Source organism: Melanostigma gelatinosum (assembly GCF_949748355.1).
Source record: "Melanostigma gelatinosum genome assembly, chromosome: 22".
Classification (NCBI taxonomy): Eukaryota; Metazoa; Chordata; class Actinopteri; order Perciformes; family Zoarcidae; genus Melanostigma; species Melanostigma gelatinosum.
The window spans coordinates 12,092,813-12,110,513 of record NC_136655.1 but is presented as its reverse complement, the minus strand read 5'-3'; the positions used below and the strand labels follow the sequence as shown (position 1 = coordinate 12,110,513).

The window sequence follows — 17,701 nt, the reverse complement described above, 5'->3', positions numbered from 1 at the left end:
TCCCTCAGACATCTATCAGGTGTGTGTGTGCAACGGGTTTGTAACCGTGTGTTCATGAGAATAAGCAGGAGCTATAATGGCATGAAATTAATCATTTGGAAATGCTCTGCCGGAACATAAATGCAGCACACTTTTTTGCTGTTGGCTAACAAAGTGTGCCGTTCAATTACCTGGCAACATGGCTAAAAACAAGCATGAGTCGAACAGAACAGCAGGTTACAGAGGAGATTGCTTTAGAGCACAAACAATTGCAATTCAATTCCCAACACCTCGACTTTAAATCAGTCTGAACGAATATGAAGCAGTGTTCATTTTTACACAATAGAGCCACTCATCGTGATCACTATCTTGTTTGCCTAGTGCCTATAATGTGCTAAATTGATGTCAAAAGTGCTTCTCTAATCTCACCTTTTCAAATCAAAACAGATTCATCCACACTGGATGAGCAGACATTAAGTACACTGTATTTAAAGGGATACCGCACCCCAAATCTTTAGCTGCACTAATTCACATTTTCATTTTACCAACGGACCAAAGGACTAGTAGTGTGAAAGGGGTTGCCCTCAGTGAAGAGCCCATAGAGAATTATCACCCAACTGTAGTTCCCCTCAGCTCTAGGAAGCTTTTTTAGCGTCTTTCAGCTCGTTGTTTTGATTGTACGGTCAGCAGCTTCACTGTTTTGGTTCACTGCTGCCTCCTGAAAGCTCTAATAAACCCGCTGTGCACAACCTACCCAGCACCACACGGAAGACGGACAAAGTCAGCGACTAGCTGGTGAACACAGAGGAGCATTTAACAGCTACAGAGACAGATATTCCCAGAGGGAGAAGACCGAAACGAAGCTAATCGCAGAGGACTTACATTTTTATAGGTGGAGAGAAACAGGACTCCAAATTGGTGTTAAAGTACTCCTAAAATGTCCCAAAAATAAATGCAATACTGCTGTTTATTTGAAACACTCCCCACCTGAAAAGATAGCTGTAAAAAGTGACTTTCTCAATCTTCCTGGGCCACAATGTTGAGGTTGCTATATGATTAGCTCCTGCTATCTCACTCAATAGACCTTTTCCCAGGGTCCTCGTAATATACACGCTTGACTGTGATAGCTTACTGGAACTGAGCCGTCGTTCATGTTATAATTTACACCTCTGCTTTAGTGGCATATTCGTCAATAGTCTGGGGGAATGGACAAGCTAGGAAACAACTTTTGTTTTACAGCAACCTTTTTAGTCTAAAGAGAGACGCACTCAGAGAGTGTTTCGAGACAGAGAGAGAGCGGACTCATCACTTCAAAAAAAGAGCCATCTGTTTGACATAGAAACTAGATGAACCTCGTCTAGTGAATGTAATCTAGTGAATGTAATCTAGTGAATGTAATCTAGTGAACCTCGTCTAGTGAATGTAATCTAGTGAATGTAATCTAGTGAATGTAATCTAGTGAATGTAATCTAGTGAATGTAATCTAGTGAATGTAATCTAGTGAACCTCGTCTAGTGAATGTAATCTAGTGAATGTAATCTAGTGAATGTAATCTAGTGAATGTAATCTAGTGAACCTCGTCTAGTGAATGTAATCAGCAATGATCCTCTCTCCAAAATGAAACAAAATGTATCTTTCTTTGGCTTTTCCCTTCACGTTGTTTGCTGCAGAATTTAAAAAAAGAAAGAAGCTGTAGTGGCTTTGTACTGCCGCATCGCTCAGAGTCCATCCATGACCTTTGTTTTCGTAAGGTTACATCTGAGTCTGCTCAGCCTGGCCCAGAACGAGACTTGTTGTGAACAAGCCCTCCAAAGAAATCAATGTTCAATACGATGCTCTCTGAAGTCTCTCATGAAGAATGGCAACGTAATGGCTGACAGAATTGGCCTGCGATATTGCCTCTCCATCATAATTGTCGCCTAAACACCTCCATTTTTCGCCTCTTTCTCTTTCTCTTTTACCTCTCCTCCCCCCTCCCCTCTCTTCCTCCCCCCTCTTCTCCTCCTCTCGCCCCTTCGCACCTCTCAGGCTAAAAAGACGGTCATCACAGCTCATTGACTTGGGGCTGACAACACATCATTGTCACATAAGTGAGCATAAGTTTTCAAAAGATGAAGGAGCTGCTGAGAGTTTCCATATCCTTCTTCCGACACAAGCCTAATATTTAAGTACCAACAACAGGCCAATAATACCATTTATTGGAAATAACCAGGTTGAAGACAAGGACCTAAAAAAACAACATTCAAACACATTTATTTAAAGATAATAAATTCAATAGTTTCTTAACAAAGGCTGCCATAATATTGTATTATATAGCACTATGTATCATATATAGCACACAGTTTATTGTTGGACATTGTATTGCATATAAAAGTTGCCTTAAACAGGAAGATGACAGGATGCTAGTGACATGATGCTCGCTCTGTGTTCAGCTGTTTGTTATTATCAGCGTTTTGACGCCATCTGCACCTTTAGAAATCCCTAATGCGATACGTGTTCAGTGAGCGTGACACAGAGGGGTGAGAAGGAGGTTTACACTCACTCACTATAATCACAGTTGCGTCCGAGGTGAGAGGAAAAGGGAAGTGTGAAGTGGTGTTTCCATGGCAACCGACATGTCAGCGAAGGGGCACGATGCGTCTGTTTTTCCCATGTGAGAAAACGTTCACACACACTCACCAGCGTTAAGGCCAAGACCACCTAAACCGAGACCAAGTCATGACCAAGACCAGAGCATATCGAGACCGAGACAAGACCGAGACTTTGAGGGGTCCAGACCGAGTCCAGACCGAGTCCAGACCGAGTCCAGACCGAGTCCAGACCGAGTCCAGACCGGTGCGGGTCGATAACATGTACTGGCACCGGAGAAAGATCCACATTTCCATAAAAACACCCAGAGAACACAAATGATGATTCCTCTTCATTCCTCTTTCTTATAGAAACTGTATATATGTGGAAGTGTTTCATAAGAAATCTTTCGATAAAATATTCAAAAGGCATAGCAGATGTGGATTTTATATGTCTGGAATTTTCCTTTGTTTCCTTCGAGCAATCACAGTAACATGGCTGAACTACAACACTCACAAATACAAACACACACACACACACACACGCACACTTAATGAGTACTCGAAAGGACAAAGAACAAAAAGTGATGGAACACCTGCTATTCTTAAAACTCACATCACGGCCTTCCCATCGTACTGTTTACACAAACTGTACACAAATTGAATTTTATGGGACCAAATCTTTCTATTGAGGGCGCCGTTTCTCAAACGCATCTGAATGATTGTGAAGTTCATCTTACTAAACCTTTCAGCTGAAGAGGTGTTTCCTAAAAGCCTCCTCATTTAGGACACTCTTAAGGTAGATTAAGGAGTGCTTCCTACTCACTCACAGGAGTCTTAAGAAGCCTGCAGGAGGTTCTATTTGATTTTGTTCTATTTGAAAGTCCATACTTCATCATGACCACTGATGTTCTCTGTTAAGTGACACTCTCTGTAAAAATATTCATCTGCAACTTACGGTACACTTCTATATTCAGATAGCCCGATAAGGCAGCATCAAACCCCAGTTGCTTTCTCTGCTATGTATTAGAACGTCCTGCTGCCACTCAGGAGAATCAGCAACAGAATAAATAGCTTTGAACCTTCCTTCTCCATCTTTCCGTCTACCAATCCCTCTGTCCTCTCTGTCTGTCTGGTAGCTAGGCGACAGCAGGTCTCCAGGGCACACGTCAGCTCTAAAAAGAGCACGCAAATTGCAAACATACTAGCGGTGCAGGTGTGAAATGATGTGGCAGAGATGGGGGCCACACATTCAAAGTTTGTTCACTTTGGGTTTCGTCGCGAGGAACTTTGAGACCAAAACATTATATTGTCGAAGAACTACACTGAATTTGGAAGAATGGGGGGAGACATGAGCAACACCGATCTTCTGTTCTGCTAAAAGGTCAAAGTATAGTTATAAAGAGGAAATCATGTTGCATCATCTGCCCTTTCTGCCTGATTCCCCACAAAGTTCCATCTGTTAGAAGTTTCAAAAACCTCCTAATGTTAGTCTGGGATTTTTGAAATTACACATTCTGACCGCAGGAGTTTTTTAATCTGATGTCTTGAAATGCCGGAAGGAATAAATCATCTTTTGGTTTATTCTAAAGTAACATTTGTCTTACTTTAAATCCATTTGCTCTTACGAATATCATGACAACAAATGTGTTATTGTTTTTCTTCACTTTGTCATGTTCGGTGTGTTTTCTCTGCTTGTTTTGTTTGTCTGTACTATTCAATAGACGGAGGTCAACTGGAATGATTCGTCATGAGACGATGCATCTCACGAGGTATCCTCAGAGAACAGAGAACCGCCAAAAATATTGAAATATGTTGAGTTTAAAACATGCTCATGGATCTGGCCTTGATCACTGAGCAGTGAATTTACAGCCAGATCACAACCACAAATCCTTCTGATGTTTTTTGAGACAATCGAGCAGCATAAACCTTTGGCAATGAGGCTGCAGAGTGCACAAGCTATTCGATATGAGAAGGAACAGCCAGCCAGTGTGAAGTTTTAGTGCAAAGTAAAGAGTGTTTGGAAAGTGGAAAGTGAGTTGATTAGAAAGCTGTGATCATAGAACTCATTTGGTATTAATGTGCCGATTCAATCTTCCCGATCCTTCCTCATTCTAACCCAAACCCAATGAAAGGAAACTAGTAACCACCAGAAACCACAATTTTCTGCCACGCTAATCGGAATTACAGCGAAGTCCAAACTTGAAACAAACTCAAGCGAGACGACGACATTCCTAAAAGTCAGTACATCGGGTCCATGACTGTATTTCACGTTGAATCAAAGTGTTAAACACCGGCGACAAGATAACAAGCGGGCGGTGAGAGGAGCCTTCCCACAGCCACCCATCACGACTGCAGCGGTGAGCGACAGTGAGGAGGAAGAGACATTGAAATGGAGAAAAAGGGAAACTGCTGGACACACACTGAGTCCCACAAGAAGGACATGTGATGATGTGTGTGTGATGAAGTCTCGTCTTCAGAGCAGGCCTCATGGACCCGGGGGATCTATGGACGCCATTCCTCCCAGAGACACGGTGTTCTCTGTTGTCACGGTTGATTAGCTGTGGGATCAATCCAATTTCCTCTCCTCTCCCATCCTCACCCCCCCCCCCCTTTTTTTTACTCTTCTTTCAGCCTTTTGCCCACTTGTCCTCTCCTGCCTGTTAATCGACTCTCCTATCTCCACTCTCTTTACCTCCATTACTCTCCCGGCTCTGCTCATCGCAGAACCAAGACACTTTGATGTTCACCGCAGGCGTGGAAGTTGTTGCCATTGCCATTGAGAAATGGAAGTCTTGCATCCAAATATCTACATGCAGATGACCACGCTTGTATGATTGAAGACGCATTTGGTGAAGGGGTCGTGTGCCATGACGGCAGAAGTCGTCGTTTCAAACTTCCTCTCAGGCTTGACTTTACTTCAGAGAAGAAAGTTTTAAAGGAATTCAGAAATACCTGACATTTGAAGCTGATTTCAAAACGTCCTTTTCCAATCAAAGACACTTGAAAAGGTTGAAAACATTTTTTGATATTTATATCTGGTTTCCATGCAAAGCACAGCTCTGCAGTACTCAAAGTCACGAATTAGCCGCTGCCGTCTGCAGAAGTCAAAGGTTGCGCAATATGAAATGCTGTTGCTGCTGGGTGGGCATTTCAGGCACCGCAATCTTATGGTCCTCCTCTGTCCTAGAGAGGAGAACTTTTCCTTTAGTGGATCATTGTTGTCTGCCCCTGCCCCTCTTTCTTATGGTGTACCACATGTATCAGTGCTTAGCTATATTTTATTTTCTTCATCACTGTTACACTCTGGCGGATGCGATGCCCTGTTGGACTGCCTAAAACCGTATCAAGCGTTGGATGGCTAGTAACTCATTACAACTTAAATAAATGCTGCTGTTAGAGGTTTCTAGACAATAATCCTCGACATGTTTGATCAGCCTCACACAATACATTTGATTTATATGTTATGGTGAATGCAATGCTCTCACGTTTGGCTGGGGTTGGTTCCCTGAATTGAAATCTAAACTCTGATCTGGCGACTGTTCCATCCAGGATCTGTGAATGATTTAACATCGCTCTGTTGTAATCTGAATGTCTTATTTTTCAATATCCGGTCGAGGGGACAACCGTTGTTTTGGAAGCAGGGATTGAAAAGAGATTATTGGTCGAGTAAAGATTTGCCAGATCAAACCGGACGGTATCACACCTTTGGAAAAAAAGAGAATATTTCACGATTGTCTCGAGCTGGCTTATGAAACAGCAACATTAGCTTCTAAAGCTGAGTTACAACCTCGTTCAATACTGTCTGCTCACGCTGGCAAAGCCTCGCAGCAAATAGCAGCATCCCAGTGACCGAGCAAAGGTCAGACCGCACAATAATTCACCATGAAATAAGTATTTTCTATCTGCTCCGTCACATTTACCTCCTCCACTTTTCTGTTTGTTTGCCAAAGATCTCTATTTACAGCGCCGATTCACCTTGATGGAAGCCGCGCGACCGCCAAAGGATTCCGCCGACATCCGCTTCACGAAAGCGTCAACAACATCACCGCTCTTCACATCGGCTGCTGGAAGCGTTGACCACATGACTACAGCGTCAACGAAAGACTGCCGCAGGGGAGCAGACGGACAAAAGGTCGACAGGAAGTCATGAGAAATAGACGGAGTCAAGGGAATTGGAACAGGAGGGCGGCATGGACGCTGTAATCAGCCTCACTGAGGACGTCAGAGTGAGTGAAAAGGCTCGGGGTCGTGACTCAGCTGTGAGGTGTTAATAACACCGGCACAAGAATTTGCGAGTCCCTTTTCAAACATGTTAAACAACCTCAAATTTAGTGATAGACCAGAATGACTACTATGTACTTAATTTCACCTTGTGTGTATCTTCTGTGCCTTCAGATCCAAGCACAGGCAAGAGCAGCGTTAATTAATGCATGCAGTGTGCTTTGTCAGTAAGCTAGGCCTTACTCAAATATCTGTGGGTAACTCATACTAAACTGATAAAATAAAATAAACAGCCGTCCACGGCATGGATACCTGTGTAGGTACTGTTGTCATAAAAATATTACAAAAAAAAAGAAATAAAAAAATGCCTGTGCTGCTCTCTTTCCCTAATTCCTGCCTCCTTTTATCCCCCGTTACCTCCTCCGCTGTCCTCCTCCTCATCGATGCTGTTCTTGATGCTGTCGTACTCCTCGTCGATGTTCTGGTTGCCTCGGATCTGACTGAGCACGCGGCGGGCCTTCTGGGTCAGCCCGCGCTGGATCAACCAGCGAGGGCTCTCCGGCAGGAACAGGAAGCCCACGAACTGGAGCACGGCGGGGAGCACCGACAGACCCAACATGTACCTGGAGAGAGAGGAGACAAATTACGACCACAGACACGACAGGTGTTTTGGTGTTTTGGTAAAAGCTTGGCATGTCATGCGATTTCCAATTCCATTGACATTCGTCACAGAAATTGGTTGAACTAGAAGTACCGCCTCACTATATGTATGCCTTCGCTGGACAGTCAAGTTGCAGTCTACATCCACGTATGTCCAAAATGTCATCACTTCATCATTTTCTGTCCAGGTGGACGTTTGTGCCAAATTTGAAGAAATTCCCTCAAAGTGTTCCTGAGAACGGATCGGATGGCCATACAGACAACCCGAAAACATGACGCCTCCAGCCACGGCTGTTGCCGATGCGGAGGCGTTAAAAGGTAGCCAATACATTAAGTTCATGTGGAGATATATTATGATGCCAGCAAAAAGCATTAGCTAGTTTTAGTTCATTCAAATTAAACTCTGGGGAAAATGTCAACGCTTTAATTCATTTTTATTCTGCTACTTAAAATAACGCTACATCACATTCACATTTCAGCGTTTAACTCTGACCCTGAATGTAACAGATGGAGTGTTGGAGTGCACGAAGTACTACATTAGTGCTGCACATATAAACCTACACTTCAACTCACACAGCATTTTTAACGGGAAATATCAAAACCACTGATATACTGAACTGTTATTGCCTCTCTGTATCCACTCATGCACACAATCAGGGTTCATCGCATTGGGTGAAGGGGTTGTTCGACAAATATAAAGTATTATGTGGCGAAGGCAAAGAATAAGAGGGTGGATGTTAGAGAGCTTTATCTTTAGAGGAAGAAGAAGTGGAGAAGCAGCTCAAAACTCCAAAGAGTGGGGGAAAAACCATTCTTACTGAAGTAAACACCCTGACGTATACTGCTTTTCTTCTTTTGCGCAGGCAAAGACGTCAATCCGACAACAGTCATACTCTGAACTCAATAAGCGTCTCCCAAAAGCCATTATCGTGTACGAATCACAGCAATCTAGGTGCTTCGAAACGATCGCCGCCGTCTCCATCACAGACGCAGTTGAGGCCAATCCTTGTGAAAAGGACGATTCTAATCTAAAGTATCTTCACAGCGCAACATTCAAACACGCTGGAGGCGGTAAACCTGCATTCAGTGTGACAGCAGGAAAAGATGCACACAGAGGCAGAAAATGACTGAGAAGAAGGACAAAGAGAGAGGCACACTGTATCTTTCAAACGTACCGCGCAGCTGCTTTCACCAAATGTTAGGGGCTGACCTGTGCATGTGTTGACATTTGGAATGAGGGTTTTGTGCCAGCCCGACTTTTTCTGGCATTTGATACGAAAAAGACGCTGATATCCTATATCTGCTTTGAAAAGTACCGCAAGTGTATTCATGCAGACCTGTCTATCCCTTTCATCCGTCTAAATTGTAACTTGATACATCGTCTGTGTGTGCGTGAGGTGCTGACCTCCAGCCGTCGCGCTGCAGGTAGCTGAAGGCGCCGTCGACGAGGCTGGCAGTGAACTGTCCGCCGGTGATGAAGAGGGTGTTAACCGTCACCAGCTGACCCCTGAGGTGGGGCGGAGAGGCCTCAGCGATGTACACTGGCACTGTCATAGAGGCAATGCCTACAGAGAGAGAGAGAGAGGGAGAGGGAGGGAGGGAGAGAGAGAGAGAGAGAGGGAGAGAGAGAGAGGCAACGTTTAGCAGGAGATTCTTAGAAGCAAGGTGACTCAGATTGAGTCTTTTACAGTAGATGTTCCTTGTTCTCAAACTAAATGCTGGCTTTTATGAAAAGGATCTATTTGTATGACAAATGAAAAATGTACCACAGATGAACCCATTGGGGCAGGTTTATAAGCTGAACCATCACAAATAGCCCACACTAACATTAATAACCAATCAGCCTCAACAATATCTCAAATAAAATATGGGATAAAAAGCAATATGAACTCCTTTCGTCCTCAAAATCGTCACAAGCATACTAATACATACAGCCACACTACGGGCTCTGTGAGGTTGTGCTTTGAGCTGGATGCTAACCTCTGCAGGTCAACATGCTCTCAATGACAAAGCTCACATGTTTAGCAGGTATGTTCACCATGCAAACAATCCTCAGTTCAGTGTGCTGTCATGCTAACATTTGCTAATTAAAACTATTATTGTCTGCAATGAATTCAAATGACAGTGACCTTTGACCCTGACATCAACCACCGCAGCAATGGCGTCATGTGGACATGAGGTGAATCCATCTCGGTAATGGGCTCTGCACTAGTCTAATCTGGAAAACATCCATTCGCACACACACACAGACACACACACACACACACACACAGCGTGTGTTTTCCTCGGATGTATCTGACAAGGTGCCATGTGACCGCAGCTGGCTCCCGATAAGCTGTTAATAGTCTGCCGCTGCTTTCCACACACACACACACACAGACACACACACACACACACACACACACACACACACACACACACACCCCATCCTCACCTCTCCTTCTCCTCCCTCCCCTCCCTGCTGCCACCACCCTGCTCTCGACGGCCGCCATGACTACGCGGCTACCTGTTGCTATGGCAACCCACTTGCTGGGAAACCAGTCTCCGAGCGGGCACCACACCGTGGCAGCTCTGGGAAGGCAAATCGATAATCGAGTGCATGAAGTATTTTCTAACCAGATCTCCACAGACGAGAGCGGTTTGAGAAAGGAAATCACCATCATCGACATTTCAAAGCACATTTCTTTAAGGAGTTCACAAGATCAGAACATTAACTTAAAAAACGACAGATGTTTTTCCCACTGCGTACAATTCAAAAAGTTTACAGTCATAGTTCAAAGCCATGCGGTCAAGTCTCTGCCTGGTCGACTGTTCAGTGTTGAGTAATCAGAGGAGAGACACTCGTAGACTCTGTTAAGGCTGCACAGCTCTCTGGCCTGCTGTTACAACCGGAGATATCGGTCGTCTCTTACATCTACGAATTGATTTCTTCACCGTGCGAACACACCCTGAGGATTTAGTTATGCTATCTAAGTTATGGCTTGAAAAAAAAAAGAAGAAAAAAAAAAGGATTATCATCAGAGGGTGGAAATCCGAGATCCAGATCACCACCGAAATCGAATCAACTGCTCTATGGCATGAAGCCTGTCTGCTCCGGCTAATTTGATGGAAATCCATTCATGAGCTTTTGAGGGATGCTGCTGAAAGACCTAACCTCTACGTTATAGGTTAGAGCCGGGACTTTCAAGACGACTGATTTCAGTAGTAAATGCAGTGTTTTGTACACAGCCAGAGGCCTCATTATAACAGGGGACATAATTCCCCCTTCTCCAGATACAACCACCTGTTAACATATAACTGAAGTTCCACACTGTACCATCTCCTGGGCCACTAAGCATACTCTTTTTGCCTTTCGATCCAGCATGCTTGAAATGAGATATAATATATTATAAAACATATTAAGTATCATGACTCAACAGGTAAACAGAGCAGCGGACAGATTGCATGCCACATCTACAGAGAGACGGATAACACCGAAAAAAAGCATGAAATCTGTTTTTCGCTCCTTTCTGTCTGACAGCTACGTACCGACTGTGTTATGTTTGCACTGTAGCTTTGTATACTCAGATGATGACATTATGCAGGTGCACACACACACACACACACACACGGACATATGCGCCCATTTTAACAAACAAGTCCCAAAGTCCTCATCTGCTGTAATGCCTCCATCTGTATTCACCTCATACAGCCGGGCCTCTTCGTCCTCCCTCTCGCTACAGTTCCCCTCCATGTTCCCGTGTTATACGTCTCGGCCATATGCAACACCAGCGTGTGTCGGCACCAAGCCAAGGCTGCCGCCACACGCTGCCCATACGCCTGTGAGTTGAGCTCCTACAGCTGATGTTGATGTATTTACTGAGGAATGGATCATTTACATCTCACATCCTGCCGCAGGTGGTCACGGAGAAAATATGTCAGCGGCCATTAGAGCGAACGCCATTAAAAGGCCAGTAAAGCTTTGTTTTCAAGACCTCCTGTTTCTAAAGCATGTAAAAACTAATTGGCCTTCTTTGAATAATCCACAGACAGGTACATCGTGCTTTTATCAGTGAAATCAGTGAAATCCCACGTGAAACATTCAGAAGTTGCACGACCAAACGCTGCAACCACTTGCTCATCACGTGTCATTTTTATGGCGATTGCCTCGCGCCAGCTTCACTACGGCGAGTGTACACTATACGCTTTAGGCAGCATGTGCTGGTTGCCCCAATATAAACTGTTTAGCCGGAGTCATGTTTCCCAAATCTCTACAGCGGGGGCGGCGAGTATAGAGTTAGCAAATAACAAATTCAGGTGGCTACTGTCTGTCTTTACTTGTTGGCGGGACTCAAAGAGAAGTGTTTGAAGGGATTTGTATGAAAGAAATTATTATAATGTATTTTTGGAAAGCTTCTCAAGTATTCATATCCCTTTGAAGTTCTCCACTGGAGCTGAAGCTGCACTGAAAACAAGCAAAATGACTTCAACCAAAAGGTCGGGTTTCTTCACTCGCTTGACTGTGAAATCTCTTACAAAGACATTCTCAGTGTGCTGCCTTTCTCATTAATGAGCTCTCTTTCAGCACCAGTGGACAGCTCCCAGCAATCCCTTCTCCACACAAACACACACACACACACACACACACACACACACACCCTCATAAAGTCATCGTCTGGCCACGCTCAGCCTCAAAGCGGCGCGGCCCAGTTAAACAAAGAATGTCTGAAGGCAGCCGCCGGGCACGTAGTACAAATATCGGGCCCGACTCATTTGATCAGAGACTGAGGAGGCGATACTCCACCAGACCTTCCATCACTGCGATATGGTAAAGAGGCAGACAGGACATTTTCTGCTACTAAGTAGCTGGTTGTGTTGGAGGAAGCTAATTAGAGGCTAATGGGGCATCCTTGAAAAGGCGTAGATGAAGCCAAACCTCCCCCTGATGATGCTGTTGTTGACTTTCAAGTGGGTAAGTGGTGTGAGTGGTGATTCAATTCAGTGGTAAAAGCAGGAGAGGTTGTGTCCTTTGTTAATTCAATTCAATAAGTGTGCCTAGTTTGACATCGGACTTGGACTGGGGTTGTTTATCATGTAACTCCACTTTAGAGATTAGTCACATGTGGGACTGTGTTCTTATAAAACCACATGGGGGAGAGAAAAAACCCCTCCAAATTCACAAATGTTAAGCCAAAAACAACTCATTTCTTGAACACTTGACCTTTTAGTGATGTGATTTCCACAAAACAACAGTAATATGGGCATAAACAAACCACTCGATATGTCTATACCTTCCACCTGGTTAGGCTGAGAATTGTGGACTTAATTATGTAAACCAACCAATTAGTTGTCAAACCGGTAATAATTAAATGTTATCACAATCTAATTAACTGCGCCATTTTTATGCAGACCCTTCATCCGCTGTCTCCAAGGATTCAACATTTGCAACTGATAATTGAGCCAGAAAACATGATTATACACACACACACACACACACACACACACACACACACACACACACGCACACTGCGAGGGTGTGGGCTTATGTTTGTGCATGTGTGAGGGAATGGATTGTGACTAACATTGTGACTAAACATTTCATGGCTCTTTTTCAACCCTTTATATCTAACAAGGAGAGCACAGAGAGAATCCGCTATTTTTAGAGGGAGACTCTCGAGGTACCGCTATAGGAGCTGCAGGCCAAGGGTCACATGACAGATTGGAAATGGCCAAAGTTGTCAGTGGGCTAATTGCTGGGAGCTTCGCTAGTTTGTCCAATTAAAATATCGTAAAACTCCCGACATAAATGTGAATAAGTAAAGCAGTAAAGCTTTTCAACCAACCTGCCTTTTTTTTGACTGTTTTACTTATTTGACAAGTTTATTTTTCAGCAGTAAAATGTCCTGTGTGCGTGTGTGTGTGTGTGTGTGTTTGTTTGTGCTGCAACAAAGAGGCCGAAAAAACAATAATTGCAGGTTTCAAGAAAATGTATTGTCACTGTCAAAAATAAATTCCGACTGAAATATATCTATTGCTACATTTTTATTATAAACTGATTAAAAAAAGTCATTAAACCCAGAGCCGGTGTGGTCTACGGAAAGAAGCAATAATAGCTTGCATGGCTAACATGCTAGGTCGGCTATCCCTGGCAGGTCTCTCAAGAGTTCGAGATGAATTAAAATGATATGCTTGATTTAAAAAAAAGAACTCTCCTTCCACGTCACAAATCACGCAACCAAGATCGTTAACCAGAGCGGATTTCTCCTCCATGATTGAAACATCTTTCCACACATATCCTGTGAAGTGCGAAACAATTTTTTGACCCTTCACAAGGCTCGAGGCTATTTAATTTGATTCGTTCTTGTCCAGTGAGAAAAGCCTTTTCCACAGACTTGAGCAGTCACCCAAGCTATTTCCATCACAGGGAACACGAAGCTTCATTTTAGTTTTAGTTGTCGTTTCATTGCACCCGAGTTGAGTGCTTTGCATCAGCACTTCCTGTCAATCACCCCTGAAGTTGCTAAAAATCAAAACAAACTTTACTGTAACATCCAGGATGTCTTTTATAACCAAAATGAAAAAACTCACACTGCGTCTATCTAACGAGCATTGAAAAATACTTGGAAATACGACTCAGAGAAGTATTTCCCGATTTATTTGCCATTTATCCAGCGGCGTTTCCCACCTGGTGGAAGATCAGCCAAGAAACATTCATCCTCTGCACTCCTGATGCCAGATTTAAAAAAAACAAAATGCTTACTATAGTATGGTTGATTTATATGCCACACGACAAGAATCTAAATTACAGCCATTTATCACAAGAGGAATTACAAATACTAAAAGGGGTCTGACGCCAAATCTTGATTCAAACATCAATAATTAGTTTGTAGAGGAAGGAAACACAGAGCTCCTCTCTGTAGTCAGCTGTGTTTATTAAAGAATTAAGCATCCCCTCCTTTCCCAGTGGTTGACTGAGGAGAGGAAATGGTCTGCAATCTCTCCACGTTATCACTGAGCAGAGACTACTTACTACTCTCAGAGGAGGTGGCGTACCAAGTGCCATCGAAAGCCATGTTTTAACAGTCCTTTCTGCGGAGGATGTGAGTCATGAGTAACAGCAACCACTATAAATGATTTGGGGGGCATTGAATTCGGATCAAAAGGCACGTTGCATGTCGAAGCATGTGGAGAGCAGGAGGAGGAAGAGGCAAGAGAGAGGGATGATTCAAGAGAGGAGAAAGAGGGCGACAAATATTCAGGGGAGGAAGAAGTAGAAAGGGAATGTGCAAAGGTATTATCCGAGGGGAGGAATGAAGGGATGGGACCAATCTGATAAATGTAACTCTGACATCAGTGTGTGATGGAGACAACCTCACTGACACCAAACGTCTCCCGCGTGCTTCGAGGTTCGTCTTGGCTCTCCTTTTGGGCATGCTGTGCTAATATCCCCCTTTTTTATTCATCACTCAGACTTAGCTTTCTCTAATTCCTTCATGGCACCCAACTAAATCTAATAACAATCTTAATGATGATAACAATGAAGACAGCAAGCTGTCTTAACAGCCAGTGGCATGCAGCCTGAGCAAGCGGAGGGACACGCTGTGTAATTAGAAGCAGCGGGTAATTGCAAATATGAGACCCAAGGCAGGGAGAGGCAGAAACAAGACATGTGGGAGGAAATGGTAAGCGGAGACCTGTGACTTTAGGGGGCAATTAGGCCAATTATGACCTCTGAACTTTATGATGGAGAGCAAGTGCAGGGTAAATGCTGACACAGACATCAATAACATATCACTTCAGCATTAGTGCTGCCTGAGGGGCGAGACAATTTAACTGCTTTCCATTTAAAAACAATTGTGTCAACATCAAAGTTATGTGGAGGCCTAAACCTGATGGGTTCAAATGCAATGAATTCAATGCTGGACTGAAGGGAACGGAGAGCGTGTTGAACACATGTCTTACCGAGCCCCACGCCGACGATGAGCCTCCCCGCCAGGAGAACCTCCTTGCCGGGTGCGGTGCTCATCACGACCCCGCCGACGGCGAAGAAGAAGCTGGCCAGCAGGATGCACACTCGGCGCCCGAAGAGCCCGTTGAGGAAGCCGCCCAGCAGGGCGCACAGGGCAGCCGCGGCCACAGTACTTGATATGAGCACCTCCTGCCACAGGGCGCTCAGGTCCAGCTCCCTCTTCAGCAGGAGCATCGCCCCGGAGATCACCCCGGTGTCGTAGCCGAACAAGAACCCCCCCAGGGCGGAGAACGCGGCCAGCACGTAGACGAAGCCGGGCGTGACATCCTGCTGGAACTGCTTGCGCGCAGCCCTCTCCAGGTCCCCGGTGGTTGCGGAGGAGGAGGAGGAGGCGGCGGCGGGTGCCGCGGGCGCGCCTGCGGTGGAAGCCCCGGCGGAGGCGCCCTGGCTGCTGATGCTGGCGCTGGACGGAGCCTTGATGAGACTCCGCTCTCCTCCGTCGCTCACTTTCTTCCTCCGCTCGCCCATCAGGTTGCTCATGCTACGGAGATTGTAGTCATGGTCGACCTGCTTTCGCGACATATGGGAAACACAACACAGGACGGGGCTGCTTAGTTGTATTTGATGCTGCAAAAAAATAAAATAAAATAAATCAAACAAAAACACACTTTACTAATTGACCCACCCCACCCCACCCCCCTCAGTTTGGAGTTACTGCCGCGTGAGCTATCCACGATCACTCCCCCCCCTCAAAATACAAAGTTGTTTTCCAGCCTGGTCTGTATCAGTGCATCACATCCCCGTGGTCCTGATGGGAGAGTCGAGGACGAGTGGGGAGGAAAGGTAAGATAGGAGGAGTGTAGTGGAGCAGTTCGTCACCGCCAGCGTCGGCATGACGCAAATAAATATTGTTGTGGAAGCACACGATGCTGGAGTGGAGCGTTTATGGCGGAGATTTAGTCGACTACAACTCAATTCAGTCATGGAGATTATATAGATTACTGACAACAGTTAGCAATACAGTGCACTAATAAATCGCTGTGGAAATATCGGGCAACGAGGAAGTGCATGTTGACGCACATGCAAAATCTAAGTTCTAACAAAGTAGAGTAAAACATAAAAAAGGGAAAGGGTACGTTTAGATACAAATACGTACAACACATAAATGAAATGACATGCACTTAAATATGAAATATATATCCTGAACAATGAATCGCATTTCAGATTGGCTTCAGTCATAAATTCGCAGACGAGCTGCTGCCTCAGGCATAATAGGAAAACGGCTGCCCCCTGCAGGTGTGACTCTAGTATTACAGGTCCAGGATCCTGCAAGGGGGTGACAAACTCAATCACAGAGAGGGCCACAATTAAAATGTGGGACTACATTTAATAAACAGGACAACAGGGATATTGGAGAAAGTGCAAAGATAAATAGGCTACATTCCTGTATGCATATATGTACCAGAGCCAGACGTTTGGCATCTTGAACACAGCGGTGGAGACACGGTTTGGAAACACGGAAAGTGACCCAAGCAGTGAGATGCTTCGTTATGTGGCACAAAAAGGCCAGCTCACATCGCCACGTTTGTGGTGCTCTTTGGTGTGGCGGGCCAGTTATGATAGACGTATGTGATATTTTCTCGCGGGCTGGATATACGTCATTGTACCGAGGGCCGGATTTGGCCCGCGGGCCTCGCGTTTGACATCTCTGCTAGATTGACTTTACTCAACGCAAACACACAGACAGGGGGACGTGACGCACGCTGACAGGCCCAAATCCACGTTGATTATCCAACCAAAGAGCGAAGACGTTTTGTTTAAGAACACAGAACACAATGAAACCCAACAAATATTTACACTTGACAAGCTGAAACCAGTGCCCCTTTGACGAGTTTGCCTAAAAGATTACTTGAATGATTGATTGATTGTCAAACCAGTTCCCAAAAGCCCAAGCTCTTGTCTTAACATTGCTTGCTTTGTCAAACCTATTGGTCCACAATTGTTTGACATATCTTTAGTTCACCATCACATACGACAAAAGGTAGGCAGTAAATCCTCACAACAAAGAGGCTGGAACAAGTCATTGTGTTTGTCATTGTCAAACCGTCTGCCCTCATCCAAACCGAAACCCTGGTTCGGATCTGCCTCTTCCACACGCCCAAAGCATTAGCATTGCTTGCCTTCTCCATTTATTGATCATGGCTTCAAACGCGGAGAAAGTAATCCGAGTGAACATGCTGCAGCCTGGAGAGATGACATGGTTGTAAATGCATCCGTGTGTGGAGGGGGATCAATATGTGGACACAGTGGTGTCACACAAAAT

At 44.7% G+C, this 17,701-nt stretch overlaps 1 protein-coding gene across 1 annotated transcript in view; it reads right to left on the bottom strand.

Annotated features, from left to right (window-relative positions):
• slc2a13a (solute carrier family 2 member 13a) overlaps positions 1-15,960 on the bottom strand; it is a gene marked incomplete at both ends in the record, with an annotated part of 44,554 nt that extends 28,594 nt beyond the window's left edge. Inside the window, 3 exons of the mRNA XM_079294148.1 lie at positions 7,188-7,393; positions 8,836-8,995; positions 15,372-15,960. Of these exons, the coding sequence (XP_079150274.1) occupies positions 7,188-7,393; positions 8,836-8,995; positions 15,372-15,960 (955 nt within the window). The remainder of the gene's footprint in view (positions 1-7,187; positions 7,394-8,835; positions 8,996-15,371) is intronic.
• Between the last annotated feature and the right edge of the window lie 1,741 nt (positions 15,961-17,701).